The following is a 13,953-nucleotide window of genomic DNA, read 5'->3' as shown; positions in this document are numbered from 1 at the left end:
GTTGGTGAGTAGAGCACTGTGTCCAGCTGAGGGCCACAGAACATGAGAGTCCAGCAGAGGGCCGAGGGGATCAAGGAATTGGATCACCTCTCCTATGAGGAAAAGCTGAGAGAGTTGGTATTTCTCAGCCTGAAAAATAAGAGGCTGAGGGGAGTATCTATAAATACCTGAACTGCATTGAAAACAGTCAGGCTCTTTTTAGCAGTGCTCCACAGTGCAAGTGGCAGTGATCACATATTTGATCACCAAGAAGCATTTCTTTGCTGTACTGATGGTGGAGCACTGACACACTCCTTAAGGACCTCTCAGCATTTAATGAGCCCTGAGAAGGCCCTGTTGTGTCATTTTCTCTCCTGTTTGCTGGCAGAGGGAGCCCTAGTGCTGTGCACCCAGTGCCTGGTTTCCAAAGGGGTCTCACGTGGATCTGCAGGCAGCCAAGTCTTTCCATGGTGTTGCAGGACCTGCCTGACAGGTGTCATGTGCTCATTGCAGTGGGTCACGCCTGCATTCTTCTGCCAAAATGACTGCAAAGTAGTGATGGTACCTACTGTAAGGGTAGAGGAGGTGTGAATGGTTGTGGGAGGGCTTCTGACCACTGTGCACTGTAATGCTGTGCCTTGTAGGACCTTGGGACCTCCTTGAGATTTATCAAACTTCATCACGAGATCTTCCCTCCCCTTTTCTCCCTCTTCCCAAGCCATTTCTACCACAGGGGATGCTTCAGAGAGACATCAACTTTGATGCTGATAGAAATAAGCAAGTTAATATAAGTTGCAGTTTCCCACAGGGCAAATGGTCAGTCTGTACTAACACCTACGTAGAGATTTCCTCCCCCTTTGAGTTTTACTGTGCAATAGCTACATACAGTTCCATACATAGATCCATACAGACAGGTGTGTTCAACACCTATGGCTTTCAGGCTTTGTTCCAGTGCTAGAGAACCTTGTAGATCATAAAGGAATGGCACTGAGCTGTGTCAGGGGAGGGGTCAGGTCGAGTGTTTGGCAAAGGTCCTTCACCAGAGAGTAGTCAGGCCCTCGATCAGGCTGCCCAGGGCAGTGGGCACAGCCCCAAGCTTCTGGAATTCAAGGAGCATTTGGACAGTGCTCTCAGGCACAGGGTTTGATTTTGTGTGGTCCTGTGTGGAGCTGGAGTTGGACTCAATGATCGCTGTGGGTCCTATCCAATTGAGGTTATTCTATGACTATACGTTAACCCTGTGCTATCCTATGACAGAAGGGTCAAAGCCATTTTGGCATAGTTCTGTAGTTTTCAGAAAGATGCCAAATGACTGCTCCCTGTGAATTATATTACTTTATGTGAAAACTGGCGGAGGAGTATACATTTGGATTGAGATGTCAACAAGTAGCCATGATTTTTATGTATTGCCTCTGCTATCATGATAATGTTTAGCTTTTTAGTTCAACATAGGTTTACAACTTTCCTTGATTTTGTGCTTAGTATTCACTTTTGTCTTCATACAGGTGTCATTTAGATTTATGAGCCTGGAAAGGATCATTATGATCAGGTGATCTGACTTGAATACCCTAACAAAGCTTGTGCCTACATTAGACCTGTCCCCTCCATGGCTGACTTCCAGCAAGTTACTGAGAAAGATCTTGTCTTGATTTTAATATTAACCTCCTGTTGTTTGTTCTTGCACTCTCTCCCCCTCCCTCTCTTTTGCTATATTCTGTTACCTGTCTCCTGTTCCTTTAGGCAATTTCTATCACGCTTCATGCAGATGGAGCACCTTTAATCTTTAGTTAATTGCTTTCCTGTTCTTCTAATAAAGCCTGAAAACCTCTTTTTCAGTAAGGAAAAAGGATTTTGTGTTAATTAGCCTTTGTGCATATGTTTAGAGAAAAAATTTCCTGGCTTTGTGTGGTGGGATGGTAGGAGTCCTGAATCTAATCTGTTTTGTAAGTCAAGGATTCATGAAGCTGTCATATACCATAATTAATTTCAAGTTTCACTTTCCATAGCAGGTGAACTGCTTTCATTATAACCTGAGAATTGAGAGCTGGTCTCTTAGTCCAGAGACCCAGCTTTAGAAGAAACTGTGTTTTATTTTGTTTTGTTTTGTTTTAATTTGTGTCAGTTATCTTTTCTTCTTGATACCTTTTGTTCCTGCTTGATAAATAATACAAGATGGGGGAAAAAATAATTAAATTATATATAGTAGGTACATCTAGACTTTTCTGCATAATAGCTACATATGGACTTTGAAATGTTGCATCTTGAGTATATTTAAAGTTTACTGAGCAGTGGTGGTGTGGGGGAGCATTTTGCCTACCTATCTGAAGCCTTCATTTTATGTTCATGTTATGAGTACATGGGGTATCAGGACTTGTAGAAGTGGTCCTAAATTCTGATCTAGTCATGGGAAAGATGTAGGTGGCTTTATTGACCTCCAGACAGAGGAAATGTTTGCCCTAAATTTTGTCAGCTAAGCCATCCACAAGATATGGACAAACACTCTTCTGGACAGGCAGCGCAGCCACTCATTATCACAAGATCATTTAGCCAGCTGAAAATAGGCATTTAAATTAATTACAGAACAAGATTAGTTTGTATATCAAACAAAAGTGGAGACTGAATTCAGTGCTCTTTGGACGTGAAGCAAATAAGAGGACTCCATTTTCATTAAAACAGGAGTTAAGGTGCCTCGGATAAAAGTGTTTTTTGATGTCATCTTTTCTAATTAGTAAAGGCTAGTAGGTATTGCACATGCAGACTGGATATCTGTACCGTGCAAATGTTGCTTATAAATGCTAGCTCCTTATTTTGTCATTTAATTTACATAAACACCATATGGCAACAGTCCATCTACCACATACTGGCTGTAACTAATCTTAACATTATTATTCATCTTTCTTCCAATAACAGAAGGAAAGAGCTTCTGCTGTTTGAAACTGTATGCATTAACCAATGTGTTGTAAAACGGTGTTTTCTCCCTTAGCTATAATGCAGCCTCATCATTGCAGAGCTGAAAATTAGGAAATCAAATGCATAAAACTGGAAAATTGGACTAATTCCTGAACAGCCTCTGTGTCTCTACGACATTTTCTTTTGATCTGTGTTTAAGGTTTATCTGTGTATCCTTGGGGGATGCAGTGGCGATGGTCTGTTGAACAAAGTGGCGCAGCTCAGTAATAGGTGTCTGAAGAGGTGGTTAATAATGGGGAAGAATGATTGAAAGAATGAAAGATGTTGAGCTGAATAGTCACTTTGTCTGTTGGAAAGAGCAGACGAGAAGCTGGCCAAGATCTAGATTAGCTGACTGATCTATAAGATGTCGTTTCTAAGCCAAATCATTAAGGCTTGAAAGCTAGCTATTAATCATCCATAAAGGATTTTGTATCCTCTGTGGAGTATTGCTTGGAGGAAGCAGAAATAGCCCTGGTGTATGCACAGGAAATTGGTGAGTTCAGGTAGCAGCTCTGGAGCAAGTAAAACCTGTGTGCTGATCTGGAGAAGGCAGATAAGTGAGAACACAGCAAGGCATAGTTATCAAGCAGGGGCAGAGGCTGGCTACTCACAGGGAGGAGATTGCTTCTGTAAGGTATAAGATACTGTCTCTCTTTTTTATTTTTATTTTTGTAATATATAGGCAAACAGAGATTGTAATAGGGCTGAAAGGGGCATTTGGACTTTATTCACTCCAAAGGAGGGTCAGTTATACCTCATATCTTTCTCAGTGAAAGTTTGTCTGACCTCTTATTCAGGCAATCTATTTCCACATTTCATTATTCTTGCCAACAAAATATTCTCCTGGCTTCAAATGTAACCCTTGCTGTTAAAATTAAAGGCTACTTCTTTCTCCCCCTCCTGTATGGACATGAAGAACTACCAATTCAATCCCTCTTCACAGCAGCATTTTATGTGCTTGAGGGCTGTTATTATGTCATGCCTTGGTCTGATTTTCTTTAGATTAAAAAACTCACTGCTCCATTTCTCTTCCAGAGTCACATTTCCCAGCGTTGTTTTTGGAGCGCTCTTCTGGATTCCTTTCAGTTGACCCAGATAAGTTTTACTTACATATTTACTGTTATTTTTTGAGAACAAGGCAGTATCACAGCTGCACCCCACAAGAGAGAGCTCAAGAGTTACATTGCATGTTTTGCATGCTATATTCTGGCTCTTGGTTGCATGTGGAATCCTGTTTTTATCTAAAGGAACCTGTCCTGTGATGGTAAGTTACATTTGGTTCCGTTTTTTGTATAGTTCCAGGCCCTTTTCTACAGAACTGATTTCTTACCAGTTCTATCCTCCTATGTATTAATCACAGAATCACAGAGGTGTTGGGGTTGGAACAGACCTCTGGGTCCACCTCTCTAATCACTGCTCCAGCAGGGACACTCATAGCAGGGTGCCCAGGCAGCTTCTGAAGATCTCCATGGAGGAGACTCCACAGCATCTGGACAACCTGAAGCATCCCCTGTGGTAGAAACGTCTTAGGAAGATGGAGAAAAAAGGAAGGAAGATCTCATGAAGAAGTTTGCTAAACCTCAAGGAGGTCCCAAGGTCCTACAAGGCACAGCATTACAGTGCACAGTGGTCAGAAGCCCTCCCACAACCATTCACACCTCCTCTACCCTTACAGTAGGTACCATCGCTACTTTGCAGTCATTTTGGCAGAAGAATGTAGGCGTGACCCATTGCAATGAGCACATGACACCTGTCAGGCAGGTCCTGCAACACCATCGAAAGACTTGGCTGCCTGCAGATCCACGTGAGACCTCTTTGGAAACCAGGCACTGGGTGCACAGCACTGGGGCTCCCTCTGCCAGCAAACAGGAGAGAAAATGACACAACAGGGCCTTCTCAGGGCTCATTAAATGCTGAGAGGTCCTTAAGGAGAATGACTAGTCCCATGGATAAGCTGGCAATAAAACCATGACAGTGAATTTGGCAGATGGAGCATCCTGGTAATTCATTTCCTCTGCAGATAAAAATATGCTGCATGTTGGATGAACAGCTTCTTCCTAATGACTGTAACTGGTCATTGCCGATAGGATCAGAAAGACTAGAGAGAGCTCATTCCCTTAAAGAGGTTAACTCTCCTTTCTTTTGAGACAAAAATTGAAGGTTTTGATGGAACACAGCATTTTCACTAAAAATCACAGGGCATCATTTATCTGTAAGTGTTGAACTTCATCTGTTTTCATCTAGAACATAAAGACCTGCAAAACCCAAGTGAACGCTGAATAAAGAAAAGCAGAAACTTCATGCTGGAGCTGATAACATTTCACTAACATAAAAGCAACACAGAGAATTCTGTAGGAAAATAATGATCTGTTGTACTACTGGTCCATCCCCAAAACACCCTACTATGCAGTCAGATATCTGATTACATCATCTGGTTTTGAGCATACACAGAAACTGCAATAGCCATGCAGGGACACCATGGAGTGGATACAAGGAACAATCCTCCAAGTGAAGCTCTTGAAGTTCAGAGCTTACCCTTCACTCTACAGAGCTGAAGCCTCATGTACTTATGAATCAGCTATCTGTAAATGTTTGAAGGAGCAAGAAGTCTGACCTAGGTGGGAGTGCTGTCTGCAATTAAGAGATGAGCAGAAGGAAGAAGAGGAGAAGCATTCTTGGAAATTACCTGTGGCACATCTTCCCTCATGGGCATAAAGCACCGTGGTGCCAGGGTGTATTGCATTAGCAGCATGTGCTGGTGGGCAGGGATACCAAGGCACACCAGGAATGGGATCACTCCTCAGGGAAAGGTGAGCTGGGATGTGGGGCTGATGGCAACAGTTGTGAGCTTCTCACTGTCTAAACATGCTCTCTCAGTAACCATGCAGAGCTATGTTTTACTGCACAATTTAGGCTTTTAGGACCTTCATTCAAGATTTCTAGATGTTCAGAACTGCAGATATAACCATCGCTTAACACTCATTTGAAGCAATGCCATCATTTTGTATAGGCACTAAATTTAAGCTGCACTGTGTGATTCTAACAAATCTGACATAAAGTGCTGGAGAGCGCTCACACATGCAAATGATCCCACAGAAAACTGACCAGCATCTGTGCATTAAATCCAGCATGTCCTGAGGAGGTCTGATCTGACTGCGTACAAAGAGAAGAACTGAGCTCGCTGCATGCATTTTAAATAGCATACACAAATATTTCTTCCCAAGCAGAATTCAAGCTGTGAAAGCAAGGGGCTTTGCAATGGCACTCCTGGTTTTAGCCATCAACAAGACAGAACAATCACTGTACCATATATACACTGACCTGTATATGCCTCATCATAGCTACCGTGTTATTGCACTCTTTGTAGTTACTCCTCTGAACACAAGGTACTGAGTCATTTCCTCCTTCACTGCAGGGGATTAGAAAAAAAATACGTTAATTCCATGTTTTTTTTCTGTTTTTCTCTTTGGAGAAACTTTGCTAACTTGAAATTAGATATTCAACTTCACCAAAACCTTGAGGAGATGGTGTCTACCTGCAGACATGACCTGTACTTCTCCTTTCTGAATGATATGTCTGAGAGCTACTGCATGCAAGGTCTGAAGACAGAACACTTGCAGCTGATAATAAGTGAAGAATGCAGCAATTTCTGTTTACAATATCTCTTCCATCATCCCCCAGATAAAGTTTTAACACTTTAAAAGGTAGAGGTAATTTTGCTGTCAGCATTTTGCTTTTTAAAAGCAGAGATGAGTTAAACAAAGCTTGGAGGAGGTAACACATTAATAAAGTACAGTTTCTCTTCAATATTCCATAAAGGATTAACAGCACTGAGATGAAATGCTGTTGATCTGCATAGATTCTCAATGCATTAACCGCATGTATGTCTGAGCAGAGATTCCCATGCTGGGTGCAACACAGCCTAGTACTGTCCCTGTGCCCTGGGACCAGAAATAACACAGTCAAAATGGAAGTTGTACAGACATTACTCAAGAACTTCAAACACCACCACCTAGAAGCTGGTTCCACATTAATGACTCATTCCTTTGACACATACTTGGCTGAGGCTGACCTTACTGCAGACATTTGGTCTTCACTGTCAGAATATCCTTGTCTTTTTTTTTTTAAACTATTTCCCTACACACAGACATGCCTCCAGAAAGCAGCTCTACCCAAAGCCCACATGGTGTTGCTGTCTCCAGCACTCACCTGGAGCCCTCCCATGGCAGCAAAACACCTTGCTACACAATGGTTGTGAAGCAGGGTTCGGCCCAGCAAAAAGGGGCTGTCACAGCCCTGCAAGAGCCCCGAGACACTTGGGAACAGGCCACAAGAACACAGCAAATACCTTTTTTGTAAACTAACCAGAAGTGATTTTCATGCAGTCCCTTGGTAGTCAAGGAGCTGCAGCTGTGTGGCCCAATTGCCTGCCTCACCCTCACCGTGCTAGGAGAGGGCTTGGAGGTTCAGGTGGGCCTCCAGCAGGAGCAGTTTGCTTCATACCCACTCCTCTCTACCCCTCATGTTTCAATTTTGTGCTGCTCTGCTTGCAGTCACTGTTTCAAAACCCAGGCTCCCACCTGCTTCAGTGTTTCCCTTAAAACCCCCGCCCTGGAGGGGCAGGGGATGCAGCAGTCCAACAGCGCAGACACAGCTCAGCGGTCGCCATTGCCCCGGCCTCTCTGCTGCCCACAAGTGGAACACTTGCCTGAAGCAGTTCGTTCTTTGTACGTAAGTGAAGAGAAAAGGGCAATTTTCTAAGCCTGTGGAGCTCCTCGTGGCAGGAACTACTGAATTCCTCCCACACGTGCTTGGCAGAAGGCAAGTCAACCAAACACTGCTACCTCAGGTGCTTTCCTGAGACTGCAGCTACAGGGCTATTCTGCTAAACATTTTGGGTTTATCTGTGTTTTGCTCTGAAAATAAAAATGTGCAGCTCCACAACAGCAAGCCCAGCACCAGGAGCCAAGGATTCTTAATGATTTGAATTTAGATAGACACTGTCATTCTGAGACAGTCAATGACAACTTAATGGCTATGGAGAAAATGATTAAAGTGCACCAAACCTCACCTGGAGGTGGGGGTGGGGTGGCAAGAGAAAAATGAGCACTTCATTTCCAATTCAAACATGGAAAAAGTGAGGAAAATAGGGCTGGACAGGGCTTGTAGATCTCAGGCCACTTACTGGGTGCATAGTGCACAGACAAATGTTATCCTGAGCAACTTCTCCAATCTATTTTTAAAGGCATAAATACAATTAGATTCACATTGTTCCTGCCCAGATCACTGTCCCATGTTTTTGAAAATCATCTTCTTGGAAACTTTGTAGCCAAATTGTAGACTGCCACACTGGTGGTGTTTGTATTGCTTTGCTCTCTGCAAAGGAACAAACAAACCAAGAGCCATTGACTCAACACTATCAAATACCAATCAGTTTCAAAACACAGACAAAAATCTTAACAACACATAACCTTACTCTCACCTTTGAATATCAAAGTAGGTCAAAAAGTTCCTGCTGCCAGTAGGTGGAGTTGAGAAGTGTTTTTTAAAAGCTAAAATAATAAGCAGCTGAATCATAATTCAGCACAGTTCAACTACAGCCCAACAATGAAATGTTGAGGAAACAACCATGGGACTACACAGCAATGCAAGCAGGTGAGCGCCTCACTACTTGCTGGAAGAGATCCTTACTTCAGTCTTGTCCCCCCAGACCCATTCAAATACTGACTTTGGTGATTCTGCTACCTTCAGATTATACTGCTCTGCACTGCACTGCTGCAAACATAAGCAATCAGTCTACCAAGATGGGAAAAATATTTCCAAGATACAAAAATATAATGTTTGGTACTTCAAGATACAGCAGTATCTTAGTCTGTTAGTCTGGTTTTGAAGCCAAGAATGTTAATATGTTGTTTGCTATTTCCTACCACACTGAGTCAGTGCATGGCTTTGCATTCATTCACAAAGTGTTTCAAAGCTGTTCTCCATGCTTCTCAGTATATGCCTTCCTGATGTGAGACTTCTTTTTAAAGGGAAATCTCTCAGAACACAACCAAGCACCTGACTCTGCAATGCTGCAGTCAGTTAGTTGCCTTAATATTTACAGCAAGATGACATGGAAAACAAACACATTGCATTTTAGACTCTTAGTAAGCTGATAAATCTTCAAATCAAAGCAGAATATCTCAGTATCACGTTGAGTAGGAGAAAAGCAAATTATCAAGTAAGAAACATGAAATAATGGTAATTTAACTGTAGCTCGGAATATCGACAATAGATTGTGTACAGTTAAGGAGATGTTTGCATGCTGTTAAACTGCAAAAAAATAAAATAAAAATGACAGAAACGGAATTTATCTCAGCCTGAGATTCTAGACATTGACATCTAAGAATTAGTCCATGAAACATTTTAAGCATGCAGGTCTATCTTCACACTGCTTAATTTGCTGGTAGTTCCAAGCATGTTTCCTACATGGTTTCTGTACCAGCTGCAAACATTTCCACTCATAAGAACCTCTGAACAGTTGGCTTCAGTTTCTAGGAATGGTATTTTCAGCAAGAAATCATTAAAGCAAGAAGTTTGTGCATCTAGTCAAGGTAATCAGTGTCCTGATGGCATAACATGAATCAATTACCTTCTTGAGATCCAGACCAACCGTTAGTCAAAGATACACAGAATTAGCCTTTTAATTAATACATGTTGTCTATGAATAAATAAATAACACTCTTATGATGTTTCTAGAAGTCCCAAAACATGAACTGTAGAGTATTTTAAATCCTTGGAGACTTCAACCAAAACAATCCACCTTGGCACCACTTGTATGTGAATAACGGTACCAAAGAAAGAGTATGTCTGCTGTCTGTTGTGATAGTAACACAATGCTGGGTTGAGGCTGTTCTCTCAGAATGGCATCATTATCCATGATAATTGTAGCTTTGGATAATGAGAGGAAAGGGTCAGGCAATGCAAGTCACCAAAGTTGTCTCTCAGAGACAGTTTTGCCAGTAGTCTTCAAATAACTCTACACCATAGCTCTGTCTCCACATAAACAATGGCATAGGCTACTTCTGGGAAGGAAAAAAAAAAAAGAAAACCAAAGAAAAGACATTGGGTTACCACAAGATAACTGCTGTCACTGCCCCAGGCAAGCAGAGCAAGGAAGATGGAACTGCTCAACTACTGAGGCTTAATTAAAAAAGTCACCCGTAGCCTGTTCAGTTCTACAGAGGTGTGTGCACTTTTGTTTTCCCCATTTATACTGAGGTGGGAACAAGTGCCCTAAGGCAGTACAGATTCCAGAAGTTACACTCCGTGAATTCAGATACCACCTAATTGCTACCAACTGGACACTTTGCAGGGAAATCTCTCCATGATTTTGGAAAGCTCTTCTCACTTTTATAACGAAGAGAAATAATTGATCTTTGGTGACCTGTCAATATTAGGAAAGTATTTTTAATGGAAAACGTGGCTTACACATTCTTACACACATGGAATGCATCCATTTCAGGTTTGTTCATCCTTAGGTAACTATGTTTCTTCATAGAAAGAATGACAGATCAGATTTAGACACATAAGGAAGCAAAATGATTCACAGAACCACAAAACATCAGGGATTGGAAGGGACCTCAAAAGATCATCTAGTCCAACACCACTGCTGGAGCAGGAACACCTCTACCAGGTGACACAGGAATGAGTCCAGGCAGATTTTGAATGTCTCCAGAGAAGAAGACAACAACCTCTCCAGGCAGCCTGTTCCATTACTGCTTTGCATTTCCACACCTGTTTCAAATTCAAGCTGCAACCAACCTGCCTTGCCACAAGACAGTGACTTCAAACCATTGCTCCAATGGTCTTACTCATCCCTTCCTTTGCCATGTGTTGCAAGCTGGGGAGAACTGTAAAACCACAACATCCTGGAGAATAAAGCTAGACCACATTTATTGATATACATTGTGCAGCAGAGCTCCCTGGATGCTTCTAGGAAGCATTGACAGCTAAAGGAAGATCATTAAAGCAGGTTCTTTTACTTCTAATAAAGGAGCAGATTCCTGGGATCAAAAAGCATAAATAAGGTGGAAAAGCAAACCCTGTTCAGCCAACAGAGCTGAACGAACAGCTTGGTGCTGAGAAGTCAGACCAGGTAAATCAGAGCTTCCTTAGATTCACATGGCAGGAAAACCACCACTACAACCACAGACTACCAGTATTACCAGGCGCCAATATTCAGCACAATGAATCGCTGATGCAAAGAACTCCCATCTCACCCCTAACTGAGGTAAAAGCACTATGAAATCCACTCCTAGAGATAAAACAGCACACCCTCTTCCATCATTCAGTCTACACAACCTTGTCAGCATCGCTCCGGGCAACACAGAGAAATAGTTCATAGTTTAATCTATTTTGAAGAAAAATGTATTTGGCCTTATGTACTATCAAAGGCTCAGGCTATCTTTATTTCCCACTATGTCCTCCGAAGTCAATGATATTGTTTCCTCATTGCAGATATTGTTCCAAGCACACAACATTTTTATTAAGATTACCAATATCTTTCCAATCCCCCAAGGGATCGCTGAACTCAGGCAATCATAACTTCTCAAATTACATTCCACTTGAATTACCACTTCAGGACTATAACTGTGGCGTACCAGAAAGCAAGCTCAAAACAAAAGGAAACTGAAAAGTATTCCACATAATTCACTTCCTCTCCACTCTCTTTGAGTATGGGTACAAAACCTCTATACCTACACAGCAGTCCTTAGAGAAGATCGTGAAGATCTCCTTGCTTGTACAAACAGCGGGGGTTCTTCAACAATTACTAAGGTCTCCCACTGGTGATCCAGACTACTGGCTTAAAACCAATTTAAATTATTTCTTCCCTATTGTCCTTATAACAGTCTTTATCATAACACCCCTCTGTCTTTCTCCCAAGATCTTCACTCTCAAAATCTGCTTTCAACACATTTACTCTCCTGGCCTACTAAAACAAAAGCTGACTTGTACAGCTGTAATGATGTAGGAAAACATGGAGACAAGTTAATCGCTCTGATGACTCCCTAACATTAAAACAAAAGCCCTAATTTATATCACATTACTAGGTTCCATGCTTAAATCTCACAACATAAATCACAATAAAAGTAAATTCTGAAAGCTATAAAAACAAATCCGTAATTATCTAATGGAATAGGCGTAGCTAATAATCTTTAGTGATTTCTGAATGATACAAGCAAAACACTGGAATCTCAGAACAATGGAAATGAGTCAAAGTAGCAGAAAAGGAAAAATGAAGATAGAATCAGAAAGGGAAACTATCACATCATGCGATTGTGACTTTTAAGTGTAAAGGAGTAATCTACTGCTCCAACTCATAGCACAACAGACTTGTTTCTATAAGAAGTATCTAAATTCTTGGATATCCAAATAAGCAACTTAATTTCCTTTCTATTACTCATCTCTCAACTAACACACATATCTACATCTGTGGTTATCCAATTACTGTAATTTACTATTCAGCAAAAGTGAAACATAAAATATCTATCCACAGGTTCTTAAAACAAGCAATCAAAACCAGTCGCCCCTTTCCAAAGTACTTCAAGCATTTGACTAGTCAGACAAATCCTGTGTGTGGCAGCTTCAGTTCCATCTCACTGGAATCCAGCAAAACACAAATGGTGACAATGACCATCAACTATCTCAGCTACAACTTAATTCTCTCCTAAAACTGAGTGAACCAAATACTACGGGGATTTTAAACCCTGCAAACTGAGATTTCAGAGAGAAAAGGCAAGTGAAGTAGGAGAAAACACTCCAAAATTAAAAACATAAAAAATGAAAACCAATAATCACAGAATCACCAAGGTTAGAAAAGACCTAAAAGATCATCCAGTCCAACCGTTAATAAGAAGGACGTCTTCAGCTAACTGAAGATTAACTAATCAAAAGGTGGTTTAGAGTTAGAAGTCAGAGTTCTACTAGACTGAGAATTTCAGCAAGTGTCATCAAGTGTGAGTTTCACTTGCTGGTTATGCACAATTTCACATCAATTTGACATTTGAGCTGGCCTCTCAAAGCCTTGGCATTAGAAAACACAAGAATTACTTTTAAAAAAAGTTATTTTTCAGTATCATCTTCCATACAAAACATTTAGAACAGCCTCAAAATTTTCCATACTGTATACCAAATCCATTCTGAATATAAAACTGTTTAACAAGACTCAGCCTTATGTCCAGCACACTGGACAGTTCACATTTATCTTTTGCTATTAAAAGCAACAAAAGACAAACCAACTTATCTCATCAATGAGCAAACCCATGCAAGAGTACATCCTAACTAACAACTGATATCCTCATATGTTCACACAAAACCCCACCTATAAATCCCCACATAGATCTGGATTATATCCAGAACTCTATCATAAATTTTCAGGATTTGTCAGAAAAAAAGCAATCAGCAACCCTTCCCCCTCCCCTTTTTTCTCCCCCCATTCAAGTTAGCTGCATAAAACGATAAATATATATTTTTAAATCACTGATTTGAACAAGTCTATCATACTTGCATTCATTTTCCTCACTGCAAACCTAATCCACAAGACAGAAAGGAGACTCGTGCATCAAAAGAGCTTTGCAGCAGATTTAACTTAATGGAAGATTTAATTTAATTATTTAAAAAAAAAAAACAAACGGTGTGGCAATTGCTAATTATTAAGCTACATCTTCAAAAGGAAATACACTATTCACAATCTCAAGTGGAACAAAACGATTTTTCCATACAGATGCAGAACTGGAGATCCTTTTGCAGAAAGCTTCTTTGAAACACCTATAACTTTACCTTCTAGAATTTCAAGATGCAGACTGCTCACATATCCAGAACAGACCACAGAAACCACACAGATCAGCTGAGAAATGAACTGTTATTCTATCACTACTCCAGCATTTTAACTTCTCAGTCTCAACCTGTAGGCATTCAGGAATATCATTTAAATTGCACTTAGAAGAAGTTCTTTCTTTCCAGAAGAATAAGCTACAA

At 41.0% G+C, this 13,953-nt stretch overlaps 1 protein-coding gene across 2 annotated transcripts in view; it reads right to left on the bottom strand.

Annotated features, from left to right (window-relative positions):
- The window catches only part of ZNF800 (zinc finger protein 800), a 55,916-nt gene that overhangs the window by 26,801 nt on the left and 15,162 nt on the right, over positions 1-13,953 (bottom strand). For both annotated transcript variants that reach the window (XM_015852667.3, XM_032442718.2), the window contains exon 6: positions 6,253-6,340. In XM_015852667.3, coding sequence (XP_015708153.3) covers positions 6,253-6,340 — 88 coding nt within the window. The remainder of the gene's footprint in view (positions 1-6,252; positions 6,341-13,953) is intronic.

This window comes from Coturnix japonica, chromosome 1 (assembly GCF_054131305.1).
Source record: "Coturnix japonica strain WE chromosome 1, WE-NBRP24, whole genome shotgun sequence".
Classification (NCBI taxonomy): domain Eukaryota; kingdom Metazoa; phylum Chordata; class Aves; order Galliformes; family Phasianidae; genus Coturnix; species Coturnix japonica.
Note: the sequence above shows the minus strand (reverse complement) of the source record. Positions and strands in the feature narration are given on the sequence as shown.